Source organism: Gobio gobio (assembly GCF_949357685.1).
Source record: "Gobio gobio genome assembly, chromosome: 6".
Lineage (NCBI taxonomy): Eukaryota > Metazoa > Chordata > Actinopteri > Cypriniformes > Gobionidae > Gobio > Gobio gobio.
Genome location: NC_137102.1, coordinates 60,786,783 through 60,813,474, shown reverse-complemented (window position 1 = coordinate 60,813,474; position 26,692 = coordinate 60,786,783). Strand labels below are relative to the sequence as shown.

The 26,692-nt window shown below is 45.1% G+C and overlaps 1 protein-coding gene across 1 annotated transcript in view; it reads left to right on the top strand.

Annotated features, from left to right (window-relative positions):
* Positions 1-26,692, top strand: part of LOC307128604 (uncharacterized protein) — a gene marked incomplete at its 3' end in the record, with an annotated part of 51,643 nt that overhangs the window by 10,687 nt on the left and 14,264 nt on the right. The window contains exons 3-4 of the mRNA XM_079820518.1: positions 6,656-6,714; positions 25,294-26,537. Of these exons, the coding sequence (XP_079676644.1) occupies positions 6,656-6,714; positions 25,294-26,537 (1,303 nt within the window). The remainder of the gene's footprint in view (positions 1-6,655; positions 6,715-25,293; positions 26,538-26,692) is intronic.

Here is a 26,692-nt window from a genome sequence, read left to right as displayed (position 1 = left end):
TTGGTCTCTTTTTAAAGAAGACACTTCCAGATTATTGCTGAAGTGAAAAAAGTAAAACAAAAAGGTATAGAAATTTGTTTATTTATTTACCAAAATAATATTTTGAAATGTTATATATTTTCCAAAACATGTTTTACTCTAAAACTGAGAAAATCAAAGCCATAAATTTAAACACGTTATGCTCCAAATTTGAGGTTGATATCTCAAAAAATTAGCTTTCAGTGATTTTGCTTATGCGCAGTACCAAACGCTTCCACTAGAGGACATTCATCTCCATTGTGTGAACAACACAAGCGTGACTGTTTTATTTAGGACTGTTTAGCCTCTTCAAATCATGCCCATATGTGTGTTCACACAGCAGGTGCCAAACTCTTTACCAAGTTTCATACCTTTATGATTAAACGCAAAATAAAACGCAACATTTTTTGGACAAAAATGTCCGAGCAGCACCAGAGGGTGAATGGGTTATTTTATATGTATGTTTATGAGTTGCTAAATTAATACAATTTGATTAAAATTTAGAAGTAATTCAAACTAAATGCATAAAAGGAACCCATACCTTTTTTCCAAGTGTGTGTTTTTCTTTTTCTGCCCACATTTTTTCCAAATAAAACATGTTTTCTTCTGCATATTGTTGTAATTGATTATTGATTTACATATTTATCTTCAGTTCCATCCAGTAAACCCCTTTAAACAAGTCTTTTATTTTATTTTCTCTCTTTTTATATCTGTTCAACAGGAAGCTTGTTTCCGACTTTATTTCACAATTACGACTTTTCCTCTGAATCGTGATGAATAAACGTGTGATTTGGAGTTATAACGTCCAGACGGTGAGATTATCTCAGAGGATTCAGAAAAAAAGTCAATTTTTTTTTATAGCAAGCTTCAATATTTCATCAAAGTGTTAAACATATTTTGATATGCGAGTGATTATTATCATGTTTATTAATTATTATAAATACAAAAACAAAAAAAAGGCACTTCCTTAATGACATCATCAATGGATCTGATGAATTATGGGTGTTTATTTCGAAGTGAAACTGTGATTTCACTTTGTGGCTGAGTTGCTGTTGTTCCCAACCACTTTGTTATAATCCCACTAACAGTTGAGCGTGGAATATTGGACATAAGATCCTCCAGAAATCCTGGACATAAGATCGATAGTAACTCAGGAACCCCAGCATCCTCTGGACTTCGAGTAACACAATATATCATTGAGGTAAGGGATATACAACTATATACAATTCAAATTGTCAACTGTACTTTTTAAAAGCTTCTACCTGAGCGCTTAGTTATTGTATGGTTTTCGTCTTGCTCTTTTTTTGGTGTTTGTTTCACTTTCGTCCGACCCTGAGTCAATCTGTGGGCTATGAGCTTGAGTCTGTTTTCGCCGTGTGACTTGGCCTAATCTTCGTTGGCGCTCTCTTTCCTCACTTGAGATCTTTGGCACTCGTTTCAATTGACCATATGCATAGAACGTTCTTAAGAACGTCCGCAATGATACAAGCCAGCTTGAAAACTTCCGGTCAAATGTCACTGGTTGGCGTGTCGGTATCTTCAAGGTCCTGAGGTAGCTTTAACAGCATCAATAGTGTAATCCTCAATAATCAGAATAATGTCACTTAAATAGTCAGGCCTTGCATTTATTTACCTTGACAACATTTATTTTTAAATATAGTGAGTTTATAATGTTAAATATACAGTTAGGAAAATAAGTATTTGAACACCCTGCTATCAGCTAGAATTCTGACCCTCAGAGACCTGTTAGTCTGCCTTTAAAATGTCCACCTCCACTCCATTTATTATCCTAAATTAGATGCACCTCTTTGAGGTCGTTAGCTGCATAACGACACCTGTCCACCCCATACAATCAGTAAGAATCCAACTACTAACATGGCCAAGACCAAAAAGCTGTCCAAGACACTAGAGACAAAACTGTACACCTCCACAAGGCTGGAAAGGGCTACGGGGAAATTGCCTAGCAGCTTGGTGAAAAATGATCCACTGTTGGAGCAATCATTAGAAAATGGAAGAAGCTAAACATGACGGTCAATCTCCCTCGCACTGGGGCTCCATGCAAGATCTCACCTCGTGGGGTCTCAATGATCCTAAGAAAGGTGAGAAATCAGCCAAGAACTATACGGGAGGAGCTGCTCAATGACCTGAAAAGAGCTGGACCACCGTTTCCAAGGTTACTGTTGGTAATACACTAAGACGTCATGGTTTGAAATCATGCGTGGCACGGAAGGTTCCCCTGCTTAAACCAGCACATCTTAAGTTTGCCAATGACCATTTGGATTATCCAGAGGAGTCATGGGAGAAAGTCATGTGGTCAGATGAGACCAAAATATAACTTTTTGGTCATAATTCCACTAAATGTGTTTAGAGGAAGAAGAATGATGAGTACCATCCCAAGAACACCTTTCCTACTGTGAAGCATGGGGGTGGCAGCATCATGCTGTGGGGGTGTTTTCTGCACATGGGACAGGGCGACTGCACTGTATTAAGGAGAGGATGACCGGGTCCATGTATTGCGAGATTTTGGGGAACAACCTCCTTCCCTCAGTTAGAGCATTGAAGATGGGTCGAGGCTGGGTCTTCCAACATGACAATGACCCGAAGCACACAGCCAGTAGAACCAAGGAGTGGCTCTGTAAGAAGCATATCAAGGTTCTGGCGTGGCCTAGCCAGTCTCCAGACCTAAACCCAATAGAGAATCTTTGGAGGAGCTCAAACTCAGGCCAGAAACCTGACTGATCTAGAGAAGATCTGTGTGGAGGAGTGGGCCAAAATCCCTCCTGCAGTGCAAACCTGCTGAAAAACTACAGGAAACGTTAGACCTCTGTAATTGCAAACAAAGGCTACTTTACCAAATATTAACATTGATTTTCTCAGGTGTTCAAATAATTATTTGCAGCTGTATCATACAAATAAATTGTTAAAAAAACCATACATTGTGATTTCTGGATTTTTTTTTTTAGATTATGTCTCTCACAGTGGACATGCACCTCCGATGACAATTTCAGACCCCTCCATGATTTCTAAGTGGGAGAACATGCAAAATAAAAGGGTGTTCAAATACTTATTTTCCTCACTGTATATTTAAAGCGAAACTGAGTCATAAAATATTACAGGAAATGGCTGATATGAGCCAAATAAATGCCCCTCTCCCGCCATCCACAGGATATAGCGGTAATTCATGTAAAAATTCATTTAAAAATAGACATTAAAATAGCTTGATGACCAAAAACATAATTTGTTCATCCTTCTGAGATTATTCCCATTTGCAAAATCGAACGTTTCAAGATGTAGGAAATCCAAGATTTGATAGAAAACACTTTTATTTAAAAATAAAAAATACATTAATTACCATATCTAGCATTTATTGGCTCATATTAGCCATTTCCTGCAATATTTTTCCACACGTTTCACTTATGAATAAATATGAAACATTATAAAATCACTATAGTTCAAAAATAAATTTAGTCAAGGTGAAGTATCAAGTACTCACAAAAGCCTCATGAAAAACAACTTTTCTTGTAAATGTATTACACAGAAGCAGCAGCGCGCTCTCACTTCATAAATCACTGAAGCTGTCAGTCAGTGCAATAGTGATATATTTGCTTTACACAATGCAAAATTTGTTTGCAACAGTGGCGGCTTGTCAATAGAGGGCGCTGGTGCGCTGCCCCCATCAAAATCCAGAAATATACATACAAACATGATATAAAAATAAAATAGTTTACTCATACGATGTGCCGGCTGGTAGTAAGAGCCTCAGCATTTGATAAAACCTGACTTTGATGGGTTAACTATTTTATATGTTTTTCAATATGTTTCATGAGTGAGGGACGCCGGACAAATGGATATCTATCTGAGTCATCTTGATAATAGCATGAAACTAACGTTTTTGGGCAGAGTTAGCAGAGTTTCTCTTTAATGCTTTAATTTAGCAAACATGCTTCTTGGTACTGCTTTGTATTAATTTGACCCCCAAACGCCCCCCAAAATAATTATCACCAGCCGCCACTGGTTTGAAATGTGTAAATAGTAATTAGATGCTGCACATGCTAGACAGATACACACTATTTGCACCTCAGTATTGTTGTTCATTAACAGGATGCAATAATAACATAAAGTGTAAATGATTATATTTATTAACATTATTAAATGGATGCTGCCTTAATGGGACAATAAAAGCGAACATGGTCGATCGTGTCAAAACTAAGATCCTTGAGCATTACACATTACAGACTACGCCACTGAAGACATCAACAAACATGCATCTTTTTCAATCTTGTTTGGCCCAACCAGGCATTGTTAGGCGGAGCTAGTGCAAATAGCACTTGCCAACAAGGCAACTTAGTGTAAATAGACACTCCGAAAATGGCAACAAAAAAAAAAGAAATGGCACAAGTAATAATGAGCACACCTAGGCCACTTAAAAGTACATTAACATTTCATGTACTCTCATGATTGGGGAAACCTTTCCAAAGAATCGTTGACAATTCGGTCCCTAGATTATTGATATAGGGCTTTCAGACACTATAAAATTGGTCTGGCTGACCAATATCTTAGACAAGTTCAATATTCCAGCAGAATTAGTTCCATCAAAATCTTGTGCCAACCCCATATAGTCGGAGTCTTGTCAGTTATCCATAAAATGTTTTTCCTAGCTGCAAAAGTGAGATTATACAGTCTTTTTTCTTTTGATAAAATCGTCTCCCTGAAAAAGCGGGAACGAGATGCTGCACTTGATTTTAAGCGCTATGGGGAAAACGTCTTTGTTTGACTGGTTGTGAACACTCGTGGCAAACACGCCAAAGAATTTGCCGTAAATAAATTGATGATGATGTCATTGGAATGTGCACGTCAGAGGCTATAAATAGACGTGGGACAGGTGCGCTCATCAGGTATTTTTGTCTGAAGAATGTCCTGGCACGCCCTCAGTGTGGCAATGAAGCGCAGCAACTCGTACCCGCCTTTTCAGGGAAAAGGGTTACAGTCAGTCAAGTAACCAGAGATGTTCCCTATCAAAAGCTACACTGGGGAATATGGGGAACGAGAACACCAACGCCGCCGCGCTGGAAGTGTCTGGACTCCCCAAGGTTGTGAAGTGTGTGAGCACAACACGAGAAGGGTCTCAAACATGAGCTTGGGATGTCGACTCAAGGACGTGAGAGCCCGGAGTAGCATGAACATCCAAACTATAAAACCTAATAAATGTGTGTGGAGAGCATCATCCAGCCGCATCACAAACCGGCTGCAAGGGGCCGGCTCTTGCTAAAGCCCTGGAGGATGCAACCCTCCTGGTAGAATGAGCCCTCAAACCTAGAGGCGAAGCTTAACCGCGCGCCTCATAGGCAATAGCATCCCTCACCCAATGAGACATAATCTGTTTTGGTGGTGGCCGCCCCCCAGGTTACGGCCCCCTTGACTAATAAACAGTTGCTCTGACGTAAATTTGAAGAGCACGAACTGGACACAATAAGTGGAGTTTCTCCAGCTGACTTTTGGAAGATAGTCAGGGTGAAGGTGCAAAATAGCCTTAACCATCTCAGGGGCGAAGTCTAAGCAGGATGGCAAGATCGACAGAGCCTGCAAATCACCAATTATCTTTAATGACGAGATGGCCATAAGAAAAATCATCTTTAGAGTCAGAAGCTTTACTGGCGCTGATGCTAGCGGTTCAAATGGTTTTTCGACTAACCCCTCAAGGACCCCGGCTAAATCCCATCAGGGAACTTTAATTCTGACAGGAGGCCTCAGTCGCCTCGCTCCCAGCTCCAATCAAAGGGTGTTTTCCCACTGAAACCCCGTCAATTAGAGCATGGCAAGCTAAAATGGCGGCCACAAAAACTCTGAGAGTAGCAGGACGTGTGCCTTCTGACAGCTTTTCTTGCAAAAACTTGTGCCTTCGCAACCACGATAGTCGTAGAAGTAGTATTTTTTTTATTATTAAAACAACTTTAATTTTTATTAGCAGGTCCTCACCCCAAGCACACGCTCTACACTTGACCACAATGGTAACCTCCAAAAACACTAACATACCAGAATCTCTTAAATATAAAAAAGAGTCTCCCATTTCTTTTCATCATGATGAAGCACACAATAACATTTTATTTCTACATTTACTCTCTGTATTCAGTCCTGTGCAAAGTATGATGGGAAGGTAATCCTGTCCCTGGTTTCTATAATGCTGTTTTAAAACAACTAAAATAATTTATTTAACTCAAATGGATTAAGTAAAGTGGTCGAAAAGAATTGTGTTGTATTAACCTAATTTACTTAAATAAATCGAAGAAGCAACAAATGTTATTTTCGGCCGACTTAAATGAAACATGTTCTTTAAAAATGAAAATATTGAGTTGAGCTAAAACGCGACTGTTTCAAGTCAGTTTAACACAATGCAATTTTGTTTGAATGAGAAATGTAATACAATGATGTTAAATTAAAATTATTTTTTAAATAAACTGAACATCGAAAAAAAAGTGTTGGCACGATTACATACTTTGTATATTTCCAAATACTTCTCTCTTAAATAACAAAACAATCATTTCATTGTGACTACACATGGATAGGTTAGGTTTCGTTTCTGAGAAAGTCCAGTCCATCATGATAAACCAGTCCAAGAACACTGACTCACTCACACACACACACACACACACACACACACACACACTGAGAAACCAGGAGAAAACATGTCCAACGAAGGTAATTGAAGATAACTTTATTGATTAGACGATTGTTTTGTATATGTGGTGTGCATTACATTTAATACTAAAAAGAGTGTGGTTGGGATTGTTAAAACTAAAGAGGATCTTAAGCAAAATGTTTCCTCATTTTATGTACAGTAGGTGACCAAGTTTTAATTGTGGTGAATAGAATAAAAGACTTGGGTCACTTTATCAGAAATGATTTAAATGATGATGTGCAGTGCCAATGCTGTGAATATGGACAGGCAAAATTGTTGGTTTGTAAATGTCATATGCGCTCAGATGATGTACTGTACTTACATTTATAAGGCACATCTGTGGTGTAGATATAGTGAGTTTTATAGTAAGCTTCAGGGAGCATTTAATGACGCATTAAGGATTTTGCTTAAGCTCCCAGTGTGGACAGTGCAAGCCATGTGTTTGTATTCAGGGATGTTCCTACTTCACACTGTGTTAAGGAATTATAAATAATGTTATGAGTCGATTAAGTGACTCAGGAAATCATAGTCATTACGATCCAAGTGATACAAGTCTTAAATAATGTTTGTTGTATGTAAATGTATGCTATGCTCTGTTACTCTTTTCTTTTATTTGTCTGATATTGACCTACGGGTCTGAAATGAAGAATGAAATGAAATGTTGGATTATTACATTATCCTTTTATTTAGTAATTCAGGGTTTGTTTGTTTTGATAATTAGTGGTGCTTGCCAAAGCCAAGGCATCACTATTGTTCTCTTGCATACTTATTATTCTTCTTCTGGACAAAACTTCGGCGCGTATCTCGTCCCAGACCGTTTGTCATACGATCTGGCGTACGATGTTCACCAAGCGGGCGAAAAATCCAATAGACTTAACATTGGGATGAACTTTGATAAGTCATAGCTCAGAGTGAGGATTTTGTAGAAACATGTGGGTTACCACATTTGAAGAGGCTGGCAGGCCCTGTCAGAACTTACCTCACAATGGGGTGTAAGTGTTACCCCTGGGGCGCAAGAGCTGCCCAAAAGTTGCCCCATAGACTTACTATGGTGAGGGACGGCCCATTAAACGCATGTGTTTTTCCTACTATGGAAACTTGCATAGGGATTTTTTTATTGACCATAACTCTGGATCCCAGTGTCATAGAGACAAAGGGGGTGGGCTCAATTTACTCAGGCAACCAATCACTATCTCAGGATCATCGTGAAGCTATCAAGCCACGCCCTAGCAACCATTTAGAGCTCCCTAGCAACTGATCCCATAGATTTGCATTGAAAGACATCAAAGGGATATCTTTGGATCAAAGTGTTATAGAAACATGAGGGTGGGTTCGTTTGACTCAGGGCATCAACAGCCAATCACAAATCACCTTCAACACTTCCTAGCCATGCCCTAGGAACCAGTATCAAGCACCCTAGCAACCAAACCCAAAGAGGGATATCGTCTCGGTGTAACAACAATACGTTTTGGGGAATAATTAATTCAAATGGTATGAATATTCATGAGTTTATGAATATTATTAGCTTGTTGTACAGAAAAATTAACGTATAACGGAACCTTTAATCATTTAAAAGTAACCTTTATCCAAATTGATTTCTTCATCAATTATCAATCTTACAAACCTTAAGAAACATTGATCTGTTTGATCAGGACAAATAATATCTCTTATGTTTGCACAATTTGTATTACTGAAGTAGTAATACATGAAAATCAAGCTTAAATGGGTAGCTTAGATCTTACGCTTCAGTGACTTCGAGATTTGTGAGCAAAACAATAAGGATTCAGTTTAATGCAATTATTGAGTTTTAATAAAACACTATAGAATACAAAGCTACGAATCACACGGGGGTAAATATGCATATATATAGGAGAAACAAACGATATGGTACAAACAAGGAAAAATCAAACTTAACGAATAAAATCAAAGGGAAAAGAATGATGGAAAGAGAGAATCCACGAGGGAGAGAGAGATGAGAGAGAGAGAGAGAGAGAGAGGGAGAGAGAGAGAGAGAGAGAGAGAGAGAGAGAGAGAGAGAGAGAGAGAGAGAGAGAGAGAGAGAGAGAGAGAGAGAGAGAGAGAGAGAGAGACAGACAGTTCAATCACTTCACCAAAACCCTTCAGACATTTATGATTTTGTGAATCAGGATTAATTAAGACAACCTCGTACAAGCAGTTAAAGGTGAAATATAATACTTGCATTAGGCTCTCTCGTGTACGTGTCTGAGTTCGAATCGTCGTGGAAGTTCGCTAAGGAGGTGAGTCCGGAGAATTTCTGTGAAGTTCAGGAAAGTCGCTCCAGAAGTTGCAGGTCCGTCTCTCTCTTTTGGCTTGGGGCCAAAGGGGTCCTTCTCTCAAGGGGAGGGGCCGAAGGCCAGGATGGTCTTCTCCTCGTAGTGGCAGAGCGCAAGGAGTTAATGATAACTTCTGCATTTATAGATGGACTGGCCGAGCCCGACTTATGGAAAGATCCAATCACGTACGTGGAGAGATCTTCTCGAGAAGGCGCGAGTGTTCCATTGTTCTCTGAACCCCCCTCCTCTGAGTTAATCAATAGGGGGGAAATTCTAAAGCCTCTTTTTCTTTAGAAAGCTGGTATTTCTGAAATTATGCATCAAAATCTGATTTTTGAACCAAATTTGGCCTAGTCATAATTTCGCGATAACAGAGATACTAAGAACGGTCATTCTGTGATTGGCGCGTCCAGATATACAAGATTATCACAGTTACTGGCATACAGGTTTTGATTGGCAACAGTAGACATCCTAGTTATTCTAATACATTGTATAAAGACATGAAATCAACGGATTATATATATTTGAACATTATTAAAACAGTTCTTTAAGTCCCATGTTTTAAGTAACACGTGTTGTGCAAGAATTGTCTTCTTTCAGCGCTCTCCGTGTATGTGTGTTTGCAGAGTAAAGTCATGTGAATGCCTTTAGGCGGAACAATTCGATGGTCCATTCTTTAGACTCAGACAATCTGGCGGACATCGTGGTTGTTCATTAACTTCGATATCTCTTACACACACACCCCATTGTCTATGTCTGATTTGATTAGGAGAGTCACGAGTTGGTGTGTAGAAGCCTCATCCGGTGATGTATTCGGCCCAAAATCTGATTGAATCGGGTCATTGTTGCTACAGTCCCCCTTTTTGTCGGATGATGTCCTGTGGTCATTATCGGACAACCCCCATCGCAATGGTCGGATGGCAGGTGATTTGGGACGGTTGGGTAGCAGGTGTTCGTTATGGCTGAGGAGCCAGCTCGATGAGGTTCGCATCTGCTTCTGGCATGGTACCCTCCCTCCGGGGTTTCCATCGGAGACCTCCAGACACAGCTGTCGTGAGTTTGGCTGTAGAGGTTTTCATCTCGTTGAACTTCCTGTACAGGAGAAAGGCTATGCCCAGGGTTAGGGTATTGCCGATGATCATGGAGATACACAGCGCAGTGTCGGCGGCGGTCCAGGTTTGGACAACAGGTGAGGTATTCAGGATAGGCAATCGAGACAATGCTTGGAGGGCTGTGTCGAGGGGAACAATGTCAATGAGCTGAGGCCCCCCTTTTTCAATCCACCGTTCTAGTTCTGGAGCTAGGGTGAAGTTGTGGTCCTTGAAAAAGGCTGGGATTTCTAGCTCTGACCGATACTCTTCACTTGGGAGATGGTACAAAGCCAAATCGTCCAGGTGGAGGATGGCCCCTCGTGGTACTTGGATCCACATGCTCTGGTCCAACAAGTTGATGCGGGTGGCGGTGTCATGCTGGTCGTAGATCAGCATAGCGGTACGCACCGGAGTGTTGACGAGCCACCTGTCACCTACGATCTCTGCCTGTGTCTCGGTGACTTGGGTACGAGGCGTGGCATCGGTAGGGCAGCGGGTGTTGCTGATCATCGGTTGTAGTCCGCAGATTCCTTCGGTGTTGTCTCTGAGGAAGGGCTTGCTAGGGCAGAGGTAGTGAATGTCTTTAGTCAGGGTACACATGTGCAGGTTTGGGGCTAAGTACAGCTGTGTATCGCTGTCGTGGTAGGCGACCACCTCAGGAGTGCGCACCTTAAGGTGTGTGTTACCCTTCCAAAAGCCCACATTGACAATGTCTTTGAGTCGGTATGGTGGTATTCTACCCATGGCTAAGCTATCGATGGAGGAGCTTATTTCCCGTAGCATGTCAGTCATTAAGGCTGTGACCAGCTGCGTTTGAGCAAAGTCATTCTGGAAGACTGTAAACAGCTGTTTCATGGAGTTCACGGTCTGGTTCAACAGGACACTGTGGGTGTTCAGAATTACCACCGTTCCTCTTAATGTCTGGCCGACGGTTTGTAAAGCTGCACTCTGTGTGGTGAGTTGCTCTTTTAGCTGTGGGAGTTCCGTCTGAATTTCAGCCACATGCCGTCTTATCGTGGCTATGTTTACTGCGTTGACACTGGACATGCCAATGTTAAACAGAGTTCCAACGGCGGCGGCGGCTCCGAGCAACGCTCCCAGGAACCGTTTGGAGCGGCGGTTGTGTCCGCCTAACTCCGCTTGGGTGACTGTCATCTTCTCCAGTTGGTTGAGCATGTGCTTGACATCGGCCTCGGCATGGAGGAGAGAGTCTTCTGTCCACCGGGCACCGGCCCAGCTGTACTGGGCTACTGCTTTGGGGTAGTGTGCTCTGTAGACGTTGCGAGGGTCGAGTCGAACGTACACTTTCTGGGTGTGCGTCCGGCAATTGGTGATCAGGAGCCCCGGTTGTTCTCTCAATACAATGCCCGAGGCGGGGCCTGGTGTGATGAGGTCGGGTGGCGGCTGGCCTCTGGTTGACAGGAGGCATAGGAGGATGATCCACAGCCGCATCCTATTACAGGCAGGAGAGTGAGAGAGGTAGGGAGGAGCAGGGGAGAGAGAAAAGGAACAGGTCAGCAAGGTTTGTCCCGGGTTGGATGGGACAGTCTTTTCGCTTCGGTGACGGCGGTTGAGTTTTAGCTTGCATTGGCCCCTCCCTGTCTTTCTATGCTAGTGGCCCCATGTCTCTTAATCTGGTTCCGGTGGACCCATTTGAGAACTGGTTCTCTGGATCCCCGGTTTAACTGGATTTGGTACGCTACTGGGGAGAGTTTGTTCATAATCTCATGGGGTCCCGTCCAGTGAGGCAGAAATTTCTTCGACAGCCGCCGGGGGCCTGTCAAAGGTGGCGGGTTGAAGCTGTAATACAAGACCTTGTCGCCCACATCCAGTTCCTGGTGTGATGCTTTCCGGTCGTAATATGCTTTCTGACCTTCAGCGCTTTTCTGCAGGTGTTGCTGGGCAAACGCGAAGGTTGCTTTTAAGTGTCTATGGAGCTCCTCGAGGTACTGGAATGTGGTGTACGCGGTGACAAGATTGGAGTCTCCGGGTTGGTACAGCAAGTGAAGTGGCAGAGTCATCTGCCGCCCAGTCATGAGCTCGAAGGGGGACACCCTTGTCGATTCCTGCGGGGTAGCTCTGAGAGCCATCAGAACGAGGGGGAGTTTCATATCCCAGTCTTTCTGGTTAGCAGACACATACTTTTTCAACATGGCGACCACCGTTCGGTTCGATCTCTCGACCTGGCCGGACGAGATTGGATGGTGGCTGATGTGAAGTCTAGCCCGTACCCCTAGGCATTTCCAGATCTGTTGCATGATCTCGGCCGTGAAATGGGTGCCTCTGTCTGAGTTGACTTTCAGTGGCAATCCAAACCGGGAGAAGATGTGGTTCATCAGGAGGTATGCTGTGGTTTGGGCGGTGTCATTGGGTGCTGGCAGGCACTCTACCCATTTGGTAAACTGGCACACCACCGTGAGGAAGTACTTGTTGCCTCTTGCGGACCTGGGCAGGGGTCCCACCCAGTCGATTTGTAGGTCTGACCACGGGAACGTGATCCCTCTGCGTTGCAGTGGGGCTCTGTGGTTCGGGTTTGCTGGTTGGAACTGGCAGCAAACCAGGCATTCTCTGACATACTCTGCCACATCTTGTTGCATCCCGGGCCAATATGCCACCTGTTTCAGTGTGTCATACGTGGCTCTGGTGCCGTGGTGTCCAGCACATGGTGTGTCGTGGGCATACATTAGCATGACCCCCCTTTGCGACCGTGGCACCACAAGCCGTGGCGTTGTGTTGTCATCGGGCGCAAACCACAGAATGTTGTCCTGTATACGCAACATGTGTCTGGAGTTATGTAGATGTTTGAGGCTTGAGTCATCAGTGAGCTCAGAGTCAGTGATAGGGTGGCAGGAGGGGTCAGAGAGGTGGTCAAGAATTGTCTTTATTGCAGTGTCAGAGGCTTGCATATCCGCGATGTCGTTGTTGGAAATCTGCGGAGTTAGCGATAGCGGCTGCGAGGCGGGCATTGTAGCCGGTGCCGGTCGCTTGCTGCGGGTTAGCACTGCAACGTTGGGGCTGGATGTAGGGTTTGGGGGTACCCACATGTCGCCGTGTAGTGCGCCCGTCTTGGCGAGGGCGTCTGTTTGGTCATTCAAGTCTTTGTCGAGACCTGGTAGCTTCGAGTGTGCTTTTACCTTCTTCCAGTACACTGTCAGGTCATGTGTTCTTGTGATGTTGTCACATTCCTGGAACAGGTGTTGGTGTTTGACTGGCTTGTTGTTAGCGGTCTTGAAACCATTCTGTTTCCAGCTTGGAAGGTGGCACACGAAACTGAGTCTGGCATAGTTAGAGTCTGAGCAGATGAGCAGTTCTCTGATGTCATTGGCTGATGCGATCTGTAGGGCTATGAGAATAGCTGCTATCTCTGCATATTGTGATGACTGGGGGCCCAACTTGAAGTGTTGTGGTGGGCACGGCTGATCGTTCACCCACAGCACTCCTGCACCTGCCTTTAGGACGCCGTCGTGGTTGTAGGAGCACCCATCGACGTAGGCCGTGGGCATGCCCTGGCACGCATTCGGTTCAAAGTATCTGTGACAGGTCAGTTGTTGTTGTTGGGGTTCTTGTGCATCCGCTGCAGCAGCAGGCGTGTTATCAGAGCAGTTTTGGCATGCAGCCAGGCCATTACCCAGTGCAGACTTGTGATTTTGTGCGTATCGTGCCTCAACATTGCGTCCCTGGAGGGCCATTAACCACGTGGCTATACGTGAATTAGTGACAACGCCATCTCGGATGCGTTGGCTGTTGAGGAACATTACGGGCTGGTGGCAAGTCTCAATGATAACTTTCTGTGCCCCAATGTAGTTGGAGAATCGCTGAATGGCCCACACCGTGCAGAACAGAGCTTTTTCACAGTCAGAGAACTTGCACTCTGGTGGGAGAAGCGTTTTGCTGGCATATGCGACCACCTTTTTGTCTTGGTCATGTCGTTGATATAGGCCAGCACTGAGACATTGGTCGGAAAACCCGGCTTCCAGGTAGAATTCCTTCTGTGGATCGGGGTAAGCAAGGCATGGAGCTGTGCATAAATGTCTTTTAAGTGCCGTCATGGCGTATTCTTGAGCGTCTGACCAGACGAAAGGACAGTCTTTCTTCAGCAGGGCTGTTAGAGGTCTAGCAATGTCTGAGTAGTTTTCGATGAACTGTCGGGAGTAATTGCATACCCCTAGAAAACTGCGCAGCTCAGAGACGTTTGTAGGAGGCTTGATGTTTTGAATGGCATGAATACGGTTTGATTGAGGTTCAATGCCTTGGGATCCGATGAGCAGGCCCACGTAGTTGACCTTGGTCCGGCACCACTGTCCTTTGTGGAGGGCGATCTTGGCACCGGCTGCGGACAGTTGGTTCAAAACATAGTCTATTTCATTCAGGTGGTCGGCCACCGTTGTGCTCTTCATGAGAACATCGTCTACATAGATCAGGTTGCCTCTTACTCTGGCGTCTGGGCAGGCTTTGTTCAGAAAGATGTTGAACTCAGCTGGTGAGTTGGCATAGCCGAACGGACACCTGTTGAAGGTGTATTGTCGGTTGCCGAATGTGAATGCTAGCTTGTGTTGGTCTTCTGGGTGCACCGGAATGGTCCAGAATCCAGAGGCCACATCAAGTGTAGAGAAGATTGTGGCTCCCCTGATTCGGGGTATTTCTTGTTCTAGTTGGGTCATAGGCCATCTTGACAACGGTACCTGTTGATTCAATTTCCGATAGTCGACCGTGGGTCTCCAGGCTCCGCTGGGTTTCAGCACAGGCCACAAGGGGCTTGAAAAGGTACTGTTGCAAGGACGGATGACACCTTTTTCAAGCATGGATTCGATGATCTCCTGCACTGGTTCGTGTGAGGCGATGGGAATCTTGTATTGCTTGACAAAAGTGGGAGGCGCATCAGGGTGCGTTGGGATGCGCACCGTGTGGAGGTTGGTGAGACCGCAGTCTAAAGAGTCTTTGGCAAAGGATTCTTTGAACTTATAAAGGACTTGTTTGAGTCTTTGACGGTCTGTCTCGCTCTGGAGCGCGTCAGCGTCTCGTAGAATTTGCTGCACTTGAGACTCAAAACCTGGGTAAGGTTCCTCCGTATGTGTGTCATCAGTCAGGTTGGTCTTGGGAGGTGTGGCAGGGTCATCAGTCTCACCGACAGGCTGGTGGGAGACTGTGTATACCGCGAGGTGACTGTCCTCAGTCAGCTCCGTTCGGCACACCTGGTCTTTGGTCATTGGCATGACAGACGTGATGGCAATGAATTTGAAGGGTGCGGTGAACAGTGTGTTATCTGTGCTCCCTTCGGGTATCAGTGCAGGTGGAATGGGCCCAATGATGGGTAGTATAAGTTCAAAGTCATGAAAGTCATGGCTCACTAGCCATCACAGCCGGTAGGCCTTGGGAATGTTGATGTCAGTTGCTGTGCAGTTGTTGAAGAGGATGTAGACTACACGAGATGACACTTCAGTGAGGGGTGTGGCTTCAAGTGTGAGTCCGAGTTCCACACATTCAGGTGAGGGTTGGAAGAAGCCCAGCGTGTGGTTTAAGGTTTGACCACATCGCATGTTGAGCCGAACAGCGACCCCTTTGGTGTATGCTGGTACCACCGTTCCCTGTTCGTTGACTAGGGTGCAGACCTCAGGGATGGTCTGTCCTGACATGAGGTTGTCATGGCTGATGGAAACATGTGGCTGTAAAGTCAATGGGGCCCATACCACTTCGTTGAACGTGTCCACATGAGCCCGGAGGCGAACCAAAATGTCTGCTCCGATGTAAACATCGTGGGGCGGGTCCGGAAGGACCAGGAAGTAATGGGTCAGGCACCGATGATTCCATGTCAAGCGCAGCGCACAGATTCCTCTGGCGGACACCATAGAGGAGGGGTGTGAGTTCAAAGGGAAACGGGTGCGCTTGCTGGCATAAGGCGGGTCTGGTGCGTGTTCCCTGAGTGCATTGAACAGTGAGAGACTAATGGCTGAGTTGTCTGCCCATAATGCTAGAATAGTGTTCGTTGTGGTGATATCATTCAGCTGCAGGTCAGTCATGACCTTGGGGCTGTAAGTATCAGAGTCTATGGTGAGCTGAAAGGTGCAGAGTAGCGAACTTGAAGTTTGCTCTGGGTCTGAGACTGTGTTCTCACGGCTGGCTGCAGGAGTTCCCGTGACCTTTGTGACTTGACAGTCTGGTTCTGTTGGGGTTGCCGTGACCTCTGTGACCTGACAGTCTTGCTCAGAAGACCTGTGTGTCTGGAGGGGAAGAGGTTCTCGCACTTGTGCCCAGAATTTCAGCTGTTTAAAGTCCAGTAAAGGTTCGAAACGGTCCAGCAGGTCTTTGCCGATGAGAAACGGATAAGTGTTCATAGGTGACACATAGACAGGATGTACAAGACTCATAGGCCCAACCGTCAGGTGAATGGGAGCTATGGTTTTGAGCTGGATGTCGTCTTGGCTGTACGACTGCACATTCAGCTTACACGTGTGAAGGTTAAGAGTGCGATTCTGTCTCTGTGCTTCAAATTTGAGTTTGTCAAACAGTTGAACGGATATCAACGTTAGGTCGGAGCCGGTGTCAACCAGGGCTTCGAGCCTCAGTTCCTTTTCCAAGGTGATGGTTAGGTAGAGTTTTCGAGCCATTCCCTTCTCGATCAGGTTCCCCAAGAGTCTGGGTGTTGGGGCCTGTGTGTTGATCGGTAGGCAGTCGGGATATGTCTCTTGTGTCTCACTGTGAGTGCAGATAACCAGGACAGCACTTTCATGTACCTTGGTGTGCGGAGTGACACTGTCTCGGTCAGGAAGTGTTGCCGTCAGCTGGAGTGAGTGGGTGTTGCTGACGTGTGGGGGTGCAACAGTTAGTTCGAGAGTCTGTGGTTGGGAAACAGTGTTCTGGGTGTTAGGTTCAGTTGCAGAAAGGTCAGGAAGGTTGATTTCAGGCGTCCGGTTCAGTCATGCGGTGTCTGGTTTATCCTTCTTGTCTGTCTTGCGGGGTTTCTTTTGTAGAAACTCCTTCAGTACCTTCAGCAGTTCTGCAGTTTCGGACTCGACCATGCTTTTCTTGTTAGCCGTGGGCTCAGATCCGCTCTTACCAGTACCACGTCGAGAGTGGTCCCTCCGTCGGTTTTCTGGGCTTGGCGTTCTGGGAGAGAGGGTTCGGCTCCTTCTGGGTTGCCGGCCGGCTTCCCATGTGCCCCTCCCCTTTTGGTTGTGGAGGGGGCGAGGCCGGTCCCAGGATCCTCCAGAGCGATCGTTCTGGTACCTTGGATGGGCATTACCACGATCATGCTGCCCTCTGCTGGCTTGGAACGGTGTAGACCCTCTGTTGACGGGTCCGTAACTGTGGTTCTGTTGGGCGCCCTCTAGGGTCAGCTCTGGGCGATGCTCAGAGACAGGGCAAATGGTTGGGTGTTTTACAGTCTTTTCAGAAATAGCCTTTTGCTTGGTGTAAGCCTTGTGAGCTAAGTCTCTTAACTGTTGGGTGGACATGCTGCGTGGACAAACCAGAACTCCCAGATGGTGATTAATCGTGGGGTGGAGGTTTCGGAGGAACAGGGTTCTGAAGCTGAGGTCCTCCTCCATGCCTGGTTCGTTTCGTGCGCCGAAGTAGGTATGTCGCAGTCGATTATAAAAGTTCTGTGGGGTTTCAAGTCGACCTTGCCTGAGGTCCACAGCAGCGATGAGCCCCTGGACTGATTCTGGATCAGAGTATTCACGAATTAAAGCTCGTCGTAGCTGGCCGTAGTCCGCTTTGACAGTCTCTGGTTGGCGGTCTAGAAAGCTACGCACGTCCCGGTTAGATGTGAGTTTGAGTAGGCACAATCTGTCCCAAGTGCTCGCGTTAGCGACAGTCTGCAGGTGAAAGTCTATGTCTTGCAAATAGGCATAAACATCGTGTCCTCCTGCAGGGTCTGGGCTGAAAGTAGGGATATTTCTGGCCAGCTTGTAAAGGTCCTTATGAGCTACGTGGCTGCTGGCCCTGACTTCCTGGAAGGGCGTCCCTTCCTCCGCTGCTGGCGGGGGTTCGTGGAGGCTAGCAGGTGACAGTCTGAGCAGTGGGCTGTCACCCCCCTCTTCAGCTCTTGGTTCTTGGCTAGAAGGTGCGGACCAGCTGGTCGGGGGAAACTTTGTGTGGTGCGTTCCCCCTTCCCGGTCACTTTTCAGTTTATAGGAATGTTTCAGTTCTCTGTGAACAAGGTCAAGTTCATCTTTGAGCTCATGTCTTTGCTGGACCAGCTCATTGATCTCGGCTCGGGCAGCCTGCAAGTGGTCTTCGGAGGCTTTGGCTTTAGCATCTCTGTCTTTGAGCGCAGTGTTGGCTCTCTCTAGGAGAGCTTCGCCTCGCCGGAGCTGTTCGTTGAGTTCTTCCCTGGTGTCTTTCTCCGACTGCTCTCTGTGGTCTTTGTCCAGACGCAGATCTTCCAGGGCCTTTTGAAGTCTTTTTACTTCTTTCTCTCGTTCTGTGTCCGTTTCACCCTTTTCCTCGGTCTCTAGAAGTAGCTGGTCTAGATGACGCTGGGTGAGGGCCTGGTTTCTCCGGGCCTCCTCGGCTTGGAGCTTTAGTGTTGCCGCTTCCTGTTCCAGGTCGGTGTGGCTCTTTTCTCTTAGCCGTGCCTGGGCGACAAGGTTGTGGGCGAGGCTCCCGAGGATCTTGGCCAGTTCTTTGTGAGAGTAACTCTGCGTCGGGTCGTGTGCCGTCAGCTTGTCTAGCTCTGTGTCCAGTTCCTCCTGGCTCAGCAGTTGCAGATCACTGGTGTCCTCCGACGGAACAGTGCTCGTCATCGCTTCCAACCATACCGCTAGGCGATCCCAAGGGACAGCGGGACTGGATGAACGGGACATACTGGTTCACTGTGGGCGAGAGAAACACAGCACACACACACAAAGAGGCCAATGCAAGTTTGTTCTAAGGTTTACGAGCTCTTGTACGGACTATGCCGTTGACAAGAATTTTGGCTAACTGATGTTGACAGTTAGACAGTTAGGCAATTAGGCGGGCCAATTTTTGGATCGGCCTGAAATAGAGGCTTTGACAGGCGATAGCCCTGTGGGTCACCTGGTGACGCCGGCTGCTTGGTTGTCACTCTATTAATTTGCTTTCCTTGGGGTCTCTTGGTGAACTGAAAGAAACAAGATTACGACAGTCCAGACAGTGAAAGTAGGAAAGAGCACAGTGAAAACAAACACAAAATGAATTGGTCTGCAATAACAAGGAGAATAAGCGCGAACGCTGGGAGTGTTAGAGAAGCACTAAAGGGGTTAAGCCTGCTACCTTTCGTAAGAGTTTCCGATAGGGCCTACAGCATGTGTGACTATCGGGGTAGGAGACCTAGGAAAAGGGTGCGGCTTAGAGAGGAAAGGTGGGCCAAACGTTTAGGCTATACTCGGGGAGTATCTAATATTTGGCTTATAATGTGGATTTTATTACCTTTAGTTTATCCGGGGCGATTTGAGGTCGCTCAGGTGGAAACCAGTGGCGCAGTCGGCCTTCCGGGCGTTCCCAAACACCCAACTGCCGTGTCCTCGGTCCTTGTTACTCTGTCGCGTTACGCCCACTCAAACAGTTTAGACTTTAAACACGACCTGACAGCACCCACCTGTCAACCGCCAGCCAGCACAGCAAAGTTGGCCCGCTCCCCAGAACCCTCTTTTTCAAGAGTGGCTCCCAATAAAGCCCCGGTTTAGGTACTGGTGCCAGAAATTGCCTTGTGTGTGTCAGCTGAACTGGTTGACTGGCTTTGGAGTGTCAGATTGCTGATGTCGCCACTGCGTGCCGCAACGGCGGACAGAGGTAAAAGAAACCGAGATTCACACACAGCCGGTGCAGGTCACGTCGGTTGGACAACCTTGCTCGTGGAGACCACGTTGAGACGATTCTCAGTTCACCACAGATGCTTGTGAGCCTTACGATAAATACACAACAGAGGGTAAACAGACGAAATCAAAATTAATTAAGACTCTATTGTTTACCGGATCAAGTGATTTATGGTTGCAGGCGAAAAGGAAATGCAAAATCCTATATCGAGAGTGATTTAGAAAAAGGCAAAGGTTTCTATCAACTAATGATAAAACAAAAGGCAATTTTGATAATGTTGGTAACTATCAAAATGAACCTAACCCAAATGAGAGGAAGAAAATAAAAAAATAAAAATTTTAACTAATAAAAAAATTAATAAAATAAAATTAAATAGAAAATTAAAATTAAAATTAAACAAGACAAACTTAATTCAAATTAAATTCAAAACAAGTTTAAAATTTAAATTTAAATAAGCCTGTAGGGAGAATGTAAATAAAAGAAAGCAAGTCCAAATAATATCCTATAACAATTTAATGCTAAGTTGGAGTATCATTAATAACCAAAAAAAAAATTAATAATCAGCAAGGGAAACAGGAATAAGCACTTCAGACAGAATTGGAAGAAAGTGGAAAAGAGAGAGAGAGCTGTAAGCTGACTTAGCAGGGTACGGCCACACGGTGGCGTCCTTCCAAGCGGACTGTCAGTAACTTTAAGAACCTATTTTCAATTTAAGTTAGAGGAAATTCATTTTTCCTTTTAAACCCAAATTCAAATAAGTGTTTTTAATCAGCGAGAATGAGACCTGGTTGCTGCCTAATGCTTAGTAAAATTGCATAAATGAAAACGTTCCTAACAGTAATCATTAACAATTCACATGCTCAACTTAGGAAGGAAAATTAAGTCTGTCAAGACAAAATTACTAGCGGAGAGTAGAACTATCCGAAAATACCCACGAGATGGCGTTGTTGCGCTCGCTCGGGATAAAGTTATGAGGAAGTGTAATTCGAGAGCTGTGAGCTCGCGCCCTCGGGCGTCTAGCACGCGGAGTTGCAACACACGCTCGTGGGGGTTGAAGACCAAAAATCATATAATGGCCGTACCCAGAATTAACACATAATGACTTTTAGACCACGGCGGGCCTTTTTGTGCTATAATGGCACAAGAAACATGTGGCTACAGGAATTAACATCTGCTTTGCTTCACATTTAAAAGAACTCCAATAGACATTTATCAAACTGGCTGACGGTCCGTCAGCATTTATGAGTCATGTGTTAGGTCTGGCTTTGGATAGCTACCCCAATGCGAAACCAGGAGTTTTATCGTTTATCTTTAACGATTTAATATTATATTAGGCCTATTATTGAATAGGGGAGGCTCGCCCTATTTCAATCTTCCGCTTGAAAGAAGATTTCGTCGTTCAAGTCAAGCGGGACAAAACAATATTACTCATGTACGGACTGAACAGAGATTTCTTTATCTCTGCAGGACATTTAATATTGCCAATTTAGCATCTGTTAATATGCTTTAAACTGAGCTCGGCGTCGTGCCTTAGTGAGTGAGTTTCGCTTTGCGCGATTTGTCTCACAGTTCAAAGAAACGAACGAAAACGCGCGTGCATAATATTAATACCCAAAAATTACACATGAATATGAATATTAATATTGCTCACAAAAACAAAGTTTGAAACTGCTCGAATATTCTCCACCACCTGTAACAACAATACGTTTTGGGGAATAATTAATTCAAATGGTATGAATATTCATGAGTTTATGAATATTATTAGCTTGTTGTACAGAAAAATTAACGTATAACGGAACCTTTAATCATTTAAAAGTAACCTTTATCCAAATTGATTTCTTCATCAATTATCAATCTTACAAACCTTAAGAAACATTGATCTGTTTGATCAGGACAAATAATATCTCTTATGTTTGCACAATTTGTATTACTGAAGTAGTAATACATGAAAATCAAGCTTAAATGGGTAGCTTAGATCTTACGCTTCAGTGACTTCGAGATTTGTGAGCAAAACAATAAGGATTCAGTTTAATGCAATTATTGAGTTTTAATAAAACACTATAGAATACAAAGCTACGAATCACACGGGGGTAAATATGCATATATATAGGAGAAACAAACGATATGGTACAAACAAGGAAAAATCAAACTTAACGAATAAAATCAAAGGGAAAAGAATGATGGAAAGAGAGAATCCACGAGGGAGAGAGAGATGAGAGAGAGAGAGAGAGAGAGAGGGAGAGAGAGAGAGAGAGAGAGAGAGAGAGAGAGAGAGAGAGAGAGAGAGAGAGAGAGAGAGAGAGAGAGAGAGAGAGAGAGAGACAGACAGTTCAATCACTTCACCAAAACCCTTCAGACATTTATGATTTTGTGAATCAGGATTAATTAAGACAACCTCGTACAAGCAGTTAAAGGTGAAATATAATACTTGCATTAGGCTCTCTCGTGTACGTGTCTGAGTTCGAATCGTCGTGGAAGTTCGCTAAGGAGGTGAGTCCGGAGAATTTCTGTGAAGTTCAGGAAAGTCGCTCCAGAAGTTGCAGGTCCGTCTCTCTCTTTTGGCTTGGGGCCAAAGGGGTCCTTCTCTCAAGGGGAGGGGCCGAAGGCCAGGATGGTCTTCTCCTCGTAGTGGCAGAGCGCAAGGAGTTAATGATAACTTCTGCATTTATAGATGGACTGGCCGAGCCCGACTTATGGAAAGATCCAATCACGTACGTGGAGAGATCTTCTCGAGAAGGCGCGAGTGTTCCATTGTTCTCTGAACCCCCCTCCTCTGAGTTAATCAATAGGGGGGAAATTCTAAAGCCTCTTTTTCTTTAGAAAGCTGGTATTTCTGAAATTATGCATCAAAATCTGATTTTTGAACCAAATTTGGCCTAGTCATAATTTCGCGATAACAGAGATACTAAGAACGGTCATTCTGTGATTGGCGCGTCCAGATATACAAGATTATCACAGTTACTGGCATACAGGTTTTGATTGGCAACAGTAGACATCCTAGTTATTCTAATACATTGTATAAAGACATGAAATCAACGGATTATATATATTTGAACATTATTAAAACAGTTCTTTAAGTCCCATGTTTTAAGTAACACGTGTTGTGCAAGAATTGTCTTCTTTCAGCGCTCTCCGTGTATGTGTGTTTGCAGAGTAAAGTCATGTGAATGCCTTTAGGCGGAACAATTCGATGGTCCATTCTTTAGACTCAGACAATCTGGCGGACATCGTGGTTGTTCATTAACTTCGATATCTCTTACACACACACCCCATTGTCTATGTCTGATTTGATTAGGAGAGTCACGAGTTGGTGTGTAGAAGCCTCATCCGGTGATGTATTCGGCCCAAAATCTGATTGAATCGGGTCATTGTTGCTACATCGGTTACGTATGTAGCCACGGAGACGTAATGTCAGACAATGACGAATGGGGGTTTCGCTTAGAAGCCTATCATCTTCGAGAAGTAAAAAAGCGCCCAATAGCGATGAAGTGCCATGGGCATGCAGAATTTGCATAGCGTAACTCCGCCCTACCTTGCGGGTATATAAGGAAGTACGCTGGCAATATCTCACTATGTTACCTGCTGAGGAGCCGAGACTGAATTCCCGGCCGTTCCAGCGGTACAGCGGTAGTGGCAGAGGGACGTTACGTCTCCGTTTCCTCCTCAGGGAAAGAGGGCTACATATGTAACCGAGACATTCCCTTTCGTTCAGTCACTCAGAGTAACGTCAATGACTGACGAATGGGGGTCCCAATTTAATCACGCCACTCGGCTGTCATCCAGTGCCCTGCGTAATTGAGAGTTCCCTGTCGTAAGACTAGTATGGACGAAGGACTCCAACATATCACAGGAATACCAAGGTACACTGGGAGCATATTCCACGTGGAAATACGCAACAAGTGCCTGCCCGAAGGAGGTGACTTGAGGATACACATATGAGTTGATCTCACTTATCATATCCACTTATTTTTTATATTTTTTATATTTTTATATTTTAATTTTTATATTTTAATTTTTATCTTATTTCCTATTTTTATCTTTTACTTGATTTATTTATAATTCTACTTATGTTAATACTTTTTATTCTAATTTTATTCTATTTCTATTTTAATTTCTTGTAACTGTTATTTGCACTGTCCATGGAGCGGACCTGTTTACATTTCACTGCCAGTTGTATATTGTGTATATAACTGTGTATGTGACAAATAAAACTCTTGAATCTTGAATCTTGAATCTTGACCCCAGAGGGGGCTGCATATGGAAGAACTCTGGGGTAACCCGCCGAAGGAGGAAGATTTTTACACCCCAGGAGTGGCAATGGCTTGCCAAGGGAAAGACACATGCTCAAGGAGGCTTGCAGTGGCACACACGTAGGGGTCACCCCGTAGGGCGCCTAGCTAGACATGAGGGCTGATCGAACAGGCAAGCACACTGGTGTCGGCATCAGCAGTGCTGGAGGAGCTCAGGGCTTCCGGAGAAGCACACCTGAGGAAATAGTAAATATCGCTCGTATCCAGTCCGTGCAGTGGAATGGCGAGCAAGCGAAGACCCCTGAGCCTAGTCCAGCTACCAGCCACTACTTGAGGCGAGTACATGAGAGGACACTGGCTCCACTCGGAGGTTATAAAACCTGGCAAATGTGTTGGGTGTTGTGTTGAGACATCTGCAGATGTCTGTTAGCGGGGTGCCATGCGCTAGAGCCCAAGAGGAGGCCACACCCCTAGTGGAGTGTACCCTCACCCCTAGGGGGCATGGGCGGCCCTGCAACTGGTAAACCAAGACAATGGCGTCCACTATGCAGTGAGACGGCCTTTGCTTGGAGAAAGCTCTTCCCATCAGCTTCCCAACATAACAGACAAAGAGCTGGTCTGAGGTCCTGAAACACTGCGTCCTGTCTTGCATAAGCGCGGAGGGCGCGTACTGGACAGAGCAGTGCCAAGGCTGGGTCTGAACTTCTGTTCTGAATGTCATAGAGTCATGAGGGTTGGTTTATATCATTCATACTGGCGAGCAGCTTTTGGAGTATCGTCATTGGCAGCTGGCAAGCCACTCCCTAGAAACCAAACAGAGTACCCTAGCAACCGTTTAGCAAACGAGCCGCGTAACACGAGAATGCACATCAAGAAAACATGCTTGAGCTTTCGTTTGCCACAACTGATGTGTAAGTTGATTAATGTTTATATATGAATAAAAGCCCAAATTCAACCATATAAACGGCTCGATTCATATGGATTAGTTTTACGATCTCTTTATGATCTTTTTGAAGCGTCAGTGGTAGTTGTGTAGCTGTCAACGGAGGGACAGAAAGCTCTCAGATTTCATCAAAAAGTTCTTCATTTGTGGTCTTACGGGTTTGGAATGACATTAGGGTGAGGAATTAATAACAATTAAAATTTTTGGGTGAACTAACCCTTTTATACTTTGGGTTTTTCCTCAGGATCAAAGATGGCGCATAGTGATCAGAGGATGAGTTCCAGTGGAAACTCAAATTTGAGACCGAGTGAACTGCGTCTGGTTCTGCTGGGGAAAACCGGTGCAGGGAAAAGCGCGACGGGGAACACCATCCTGGGAAACCATCGCTTCGATGATGAATTGAGCATGAGCTCAGTCACAAAAGAGTGCAAGAGAGAACGTGCAACGGTGGAGGGACGAGAGCTGGTTCTTGTGGACACGCCTGGTTTTTTTGACACAGACTTAACAGAGGAAGAACTACAACAAGAAGTAATACGTTGCCTGGCTTTGAGTTCTCCGAGTCCTCATGCGTTTCTACTCGTCGTACCGATAGAGCGATTCACAGAAGAGCAGCAGCGCACCGTAGAGATGATTCTGAAGATGTTTCATGAGGACGTCACTCATCACACCATCCTCATATTCTCCCACGCGGACACACTAGGAGGAGAATCCATTGAAGAGTTCATTCCAAGACAAAACCAGAAAGTCCAGGAGCTTGTGGAGAGATTTGGGAGGCGTTTCGTTGCTTTTGACAACACAAACCCTACAAACCCAGATCAGGTGTGTCGACTCCTTCAGAGGGTGGACAAGCTGCTCGCTCAAAACGAGAACCGCCACTTCAGCAGTCCAATCACGGAAGTCATGCAGGAAGCCCAGAAGTTAATAGAAGAGAAAATGCAAGCCAATATGGCCGAAAGAATGAAGAAAATCAAAACGGAGGTGAGGAAGCTGGCTGATGATCGATGGTGTGCGTTCCTTGCGTCCATGAATGAAGATAGGCAAGACACAGAGAGAAAAAGGAAACTCATACAAGCCTGGATTAAACAGATAGAGACGGATATAAAGCAAGAAGAGCAGAATGTGCAACCGATCCCTGCGAGGCTGGAGCAGTTCAGAGCATCTCTGGAGAGAGAGCGGGAGAGGCTGAGGAGACTGGAGGAAAGAGAGATGGAGGAGGAGATGGAGAGACTGAAAATAGAAGAGAAAGAGAAGAAGAACCTGGACATCTGGATCCAAGAAGAGGAGCAGAGGAGAGAGAGTGAAGAAAAGCAGAACTATGATTTTCCCTCTAAAGAATATATGAAATATTTGATTATGCTTGTCATGTATTTGCTGGGGGCCGGAGCTGCGTTCGCCCAAGCGCTCCTGGCCTTTCTGTTCCCTGCAGCTCCAGTTGTGGAAGCCGGATCTGCTGTCACGCTTTTGTCCAACTTGCTTGGGCCTGCATTGGTAATGAGAGCCGGATATTTAAAGCTGGCGGCGATGATGACACAGTGCTGCATTCAGTGATCCTGTGATGATTGACAACCAATCAAATCCCTCAACCAAGTTCACAAATAAAGATATTGATGTGGGTGGGACAAGACCCACTCACTTTTTACGAT